At 35.1% G+C, this 6,038-nt stretch overlaps 1 protein-coding gene across 1 annotated transcript in view; it reads right to left on the reverse strand.

Moving 5' to 3' along the window:
- Positions 1-3,839, reverse strand: part of LOC113081002 (interferon-induced GTP-binding protein Mx-like) — a gene marked incomplete at its 5' end in the record, with an annotated part of 42,404 nt that extends 38,565 nt beyond the window's left edge. The window contains 4 exons of the mRNA XM_026253072.1: positions 2,713-2,871; positions 2,956-3,088; positions 3,520-3,642; positions 3,761-3,839. Coding sequence (XP_026108857.1) covers positions 2,713-2,871; positions 2,956-3,088; positions 3,520-3,642; positions 3,761-3,839 — 494 coding nt within the window. The remainder of the gene's footprint in view (positions 1-2,712; positions 2,872-2,955; positions 3,089-3,519; positions 3,643-3,760) is intronic.
- Positions 3,840-6,038: the final 2,199 nt, after the last annotated feature.

The following is a 6,038-nucleotide window of genomic DNA, read 5'->3' on the forward strand; positions in this document are numbered from 1 at the left end:
CTTGTGTTTCTCTTTTCTTCAGTGATTCTGTTTGTTAACAGCAGCTGTTCATCACTAATGCTCAATCAGCACTTAGTTAATCACTTAATTACTTGAATGCAAAGTTTTAAAACTTACATGGTTTAAATTAAGGCAATCTGTTTACTCAAACGGTTTGAGTTAAGTATACTTGTCGGGTTTTACAGTGCAGCATGCATGGCAGAAAGATTTGATTGTCACCATTGTTGACATTCATGTGCTGACTGTTGATGTCTGTGTGTGTCATCATAGATTGACTTTTTCATGCTCGTTAAAACTTCTAACTGATTATTGTAATACTGCTGGATCTCATGCTGTAGAAACCTGTGGTTTGTGATGTGAAGATATTAATGAAACCATTGTTAGATAAAAAAATATTTTGCATGGATTTCATGAGGATTATAAATTGAAGCATTTTGTTGATTGCCACCATTGCAGAGATTCATATGCTGGTTCTTGATATATGTGTGTGTGTCTAAAAAACACTAAAGTTCTAACTTCTGTATGTGTTACACAAATGTAAAGTTCATTCCCCTTTAAATATTAGAGCAATGCTTTTTTGGTGCATGCTGTATAGTCTTACTTGAATTATTCAAAACCTAAACATGTGATAAGAAAGAAAATTAAAATAGCTGTTTGTGACTATGTGTTTATTCCCATGTCACAGTTCACTCTTTTCCACAACACCACATGCAGAGCTATAGAGAGCAATCTAGGACAACAAGTCAAGGGTCAAGAACACAACTAAACCAAACACTGATCTCCATGATGGTGGCATTATTTTAACCAATAAAACATCAACATCTTATCCTCCGTAATTCTCAATCACAGCAGGTGTTAATCACTAATGCACAATCATCATTTAATTAGTCCCTTAATTATCTCATTAATTTTAACTCTTTGAGGACTTGGGATTCAACTTGAGAGTCATTTGACTTGGAAGGAATGACTTTTTTCCTCTGGTGAAATCGGCCCCTGGACTTCCCACCTCTGTACAAAACTGGTCTCTTAAGGTACAAATCACAAGGGTACAAATTTGTTAAATTAAATTAAAATCTGACATTAACATTTTATGTGTCAAGAGCCCAACTAAAGCAAACACTGACCACTATAATGGTGACACCATTAAAATAGTGATTTTCATCTTTGTTGATTCTGCATGTTAACATCAGGTCTCGTCAATAATGGTCAATCATCCCTCGATTAATCAGTTAATTATCTCATTAACTTTAACTCTGCTTCAGTGTTAATTTAACACTCCTATTTTAACACTTTCACACTCTTGAGTGTGGTCTCACATGTACTCCCAGCAGAGTTAACTTCACTCAGATTTTTTTGCTGTGCAGTGAGTGATTTTCTTTCTTTCATTTTCTTGGATTAACATTACAGCAGCCAGTAGCTCAATTATGCGCGGTCACTTTAAGAGAAGATGAATGCATCCAATACACATCCCATTTTTTTCCCTCAACTGTTTACTTTCACTTAAGAAATAACTGACAGTATTTTCGAGCATTATTTCCAAGGTAGATATTTTGACATATTTCATATGTATTTATCAGCACTAGAGCAAAAATAAGCAAATTCAATGTTCAAGGGTTTTGATCAAAACACTTGAAAATGCTTATTTTTAGCATCTCGAGACGCCTTTCTCTGCGTGAGCCCTGAACACCAGAACACCGCAAGTATTGAATTGTGCTCTTTCACATCTTTTTGTTTGTTCAAACTGCGATTTGTATTTGTTCGTTCAGGTGCATGAGGGATTTTGAGGAGAACTCGGAGAGCTCGGTTCAGTGTCGCTGTCCATGATACGCAGCTCTCTCTCTCGTGCGCACCAAACACGGCATGCGCTACTCTGTTCAGCTTGTCCGTGTCTTGTGTTTGGATGCTTTAATGTTTAAATCGACAAGCGGTAAGGTTTAACAACACGTGAAAAAGATTAGCTTTCGTGACGATGCGCAGCAGTGGCCCGTCAACTGACACCTTACATGCATCGGGTCCATTGATAAGGCCATGTTTCAGGTCACATGTGAATTATGGATTGCATTTTCCCAGGTGTCAAATCACACATGACTTCCGGAAGTAACCGATGGCATTTGAGATTACAATCAAAACAGTAAATCTTGCACCATGACTGCCAAAAAGTGTTTGGGCGAGCAAAATCAATCAGGTGAAAAAACACAGAATGAGATAATGAGGGGGATGATCATACATGTCCGAGGAGACATATCCTCGCTCCCAATGGCTTGTATTATGCACAGAGGTGCTGTGATGCACACGCTAGTGTTTACAAAGAGCCCGCAGGCTCCTGTTTCCTTACACTTGGATCTGTTATCTTCTCGCAGAAGCAATTTACCATGGATGAAAACATAACTGAAGCACTAAGTTTTTTTTTTTTGCTTGCAAATACCGGCTCTTAATTTTTAGCTGTAGGTATGCAATGCAGAGATAAATACAACACATAATGATCTGTTGGATATTTGGAGCTGAAACTTTACAGACACATTCTTGGAACACCCGCCAAGTTTAATATTACATCTTGTTAAAAGGGACATAATAGGTGATTTAATCCTTTAATTCATGTAAAAAACTATGTAATTTAAATGGATGGAACATTTGTATGCAATTGAAATATAACATTTTGTTTTAAAACCGAAACATTTTTCTGAGCGAAAATTCAGAAAATACACACTGTACCTCGTACATGCTTCAGTGTTGCCATAGCTGGCTCTTGAAGGGCTGCCACATGGTCTTTGATGACACTTTCAAATTCACAGAAGTCACTGAATGTAAGCAATTCTCTGCCCCGATGCATCTCATTGTACTTGTCTATCATTTCCGTCACTTTTGTTGTGACTGCATTTATAATAACAAAAAAGAGAAAAATAAGGATTAGGATAATGGTACAGACACAAATGGTTTTAATATATCTTGACTTACATGATTCTTCAGTGCTTCTTAAGTAGTTGTCCCAATTCTTGAACACAGGATGAATGAGTGCATGAATGTTTCTGTCTTTTGAATGTCCTGTTCTGCTCAGTTCATTTATTTGATCACTGAACTCCATTATTATCTACAAATGAAGAAAAAATAAATACTACAACTACTACTTTCAATAATAATAGTACACAGTAAAATCCTGAGTGTTAAATTAACACTGCTCAGAGCATATGTGGTCCCATTCTAAAAGAGTGTTAAAGTTGATTTCATCTCAAGGCTGTGGCTGAAGTCGGTAGTGGTATTCTTGTGTTTTTCTTTTCTTCAGTGACGCTGCTTATTGACAGCAGCTGTCCATCACAAATGCTCAGTCAGCACTTCATTAATCACATAACTATCTCATTAATTTTAACACTGCTTTAGTGTTACTTTAACACTCTTTTAGAGTGGGACCATATGTGCTTCAAGCTGTGTTAATTTAAAACAGTCTTTTACTGTGTAATTATGATAATCTATGGGGTAGATATGGATAAAAGATTTATCATGTTTTACTCTCAGAGCTCTTACCTCACTCAGAAAAGGTCCCATTTTCTCTACTTCCAAAGGTGGACCCTGATCGTAGTTTTTAAGCTCCCTTTGCACATTGACTAGCCCAGTCTGAATCTGTTCAGTCAAGTAGGGCAGCGATTTCTGTGTCCATAAAAATATAACTGGATAATCTAATGCACATCACAACAGTTAAATGCAGAATTTAACAATCATTAATAAAATAAATGAATAAAAGCATAATCCCTCATTTAGTGCTTGCCTTAATATGATCTACCAATTCTTTGGTCAGGTTGTCTGCCAGGAATTGAGTAGATGCTTTACCATCATTCAGTAGGGAGCTGCCAATGAAACGAAAAATTTATATATCCTATATGTAAATATGAAAAATGTAATTATGGTAATAATTACACAGAGGTGGGTAGTCCAGGGGCTAAAGAGTCCTGACATATTTTTGTTCCACCCATGAGCTCAGCAGCTGATTCCACCAGAGGAGGAACCAAGTCATTCCTTTCAAGTCACAAACGAGTCTCAAGTCAGATCCAAAGTCCCCAGAGAGTTAAAAATTATGCTTCACTGTAAAAAGTGTTTCCCTATATTTATTCAGTAAAATTGTGTCAAAAATTTACAAGCAATATTATTAATTAAATTTAACACATTTTAATTAAGTAGAAATAATCATTAAAAATGAGTAGAATAACATGAAAAAATTAAGTAAAATTTACATAAAAATATTGATTTCATCGGACAAAAAACAAACAAACAAAAAACACTATGCTAAAGAATACTATGTTATGCATGCCAGGCCAGTAGTTGGCGATCATGAAACATTATATGCATGCACATGACATCAGCCTTTTTACAAATTAACATTTTTGTTGCTTACATAAATATGATACTGGCATCATGTTCAAAAGGCTGTGTCTTGAGGCCCCCCAAACAGAGTTATTGAAGACACCTAAAGTTCACAAACAGAATCAAAGGGTAAATTATTGGTTACCATTATAGTGGTCAGTGTTTGCTTTTGTTGTGCTCTTGGCCCTTGATGTTTTAATATTATATTTTGTATTGCTGTTGTAACTCAGTTATAACAGTTAGACAAACTAAGAATAAAGATGGTCAGGTAGTGTTGGTCGTGCTACTACATAATCTTCGTTCTTCCTGAATATCTGAACTAATTCAGAGTCTGATCTCTGAGACAAAATAACATTCATTTTGGCAGCCCTGTGATTCAACAAAAAAGAAAAAAAAAAGTGGAATTTTCAGTGTAAACCAGAGTTTGAGAATTCTGTTTAAAACAGAGAAAGGGGAACTTTCTTTTGACACACAGTCACATCAAGAACCAGCGTATGAATCTCAAGAATGGTGACACATAGCATATTCAGACGAACTGTAAGAATCACAAAACAAAATACTATAGAATTGTTGCTCATTATTTATTCATGCCGCAAAGCATGATGGGAGCCATAAAATGAGTTTTGATTGGTGGCACCCAGAATGCAGTGCAACATGCTTTTTGATGGTCACCATTGTTGAGGTTCTCGGGTTGATTTTTGATGTCTGTTTGTCTAAATGAAAACACTTTTCTTTTTTAACAAGGTTTTGATCAGAGGTGCTTCTAAGAATTTCTCTGATAATGCTGAAAACACCAGAGCTTATATTGTTCAATCACAGGACACAGGTTATTGATAAGACACACCAAACTCAGACCAAATGATGATGTAAAAACAAATAACGCCACCTGGTTGCATTTCCTTCTTGGCTTATCTAGCTGCTGTATCACAACTAGCAACCAAATAAAATCTGTTTAAAATTTTAAGGGTCAAGAGTCCAACTAAAGCAAACACTGACCACTACAATGGTAAGCAAATTATTATTATTTCTTTCATTCAGTGATTCGGTTTGTGAACTTTAGGTGTCTTCAATAACTGTTTTGGGGGCATTACAACCTTTTGAACATGATGCCTTTATCATATCTATATAAGCAACAAAAATGTGAATTTGTAAAAAGGCTGATGTCATGTGCATGCATATAATGTTTTCGAATGGTGTTTCATGATCGCCAACTACTGGCCAGGCATGCATAACATAGTATTCTTTAGCATAGTGTTTTTTTGTTTGTTTGTTTTTTGTCCAATGAAATCAATATTTGAATGTAAATTTTACTTAATTTTTTCATGTTATTCTACTAATTTTTAATGATTATTTCTACTTAATTAAAATGTGTTAAATTTAATTAATAATATTGATTGTAAATTTTTGACACAATTTTACTGAATAAATATAGGGAAACACTTTTTACAGTGTATGGTGTGCTGTCTTTGTCACATCATGGTACACCACACACTATAGGAGCAGAACGGTTAAATCTAGGATTTTTTTTATCCTCATGTTTGTGGTCTATCACATTTAGAAAATCTTATAAGATGTAAAAAATATTTTGGTGTGTACCCAGCATTAATAAGATAATTAAATGACTAATTCAATGATTATTGTGCATTAGTGATGAAAACCTGTTGATATTGAGAATAGTTGGGTTC

The sequence above is a fragment of the Carassius auratus genome, unplaced genomic scaffold, assembly GCF_003368295.1.
Source record: "Carassius auratus strain Wakin unplaced genomic scaffold, ASM336829v1 scaf_tig00032733, whole genome shotgun sequence".
NCBI lineage: Eukaryota > Metazoa > Chordata > Actinopteri > Cypriniformes > Cyprinidae > Carassius > Carassius auratus.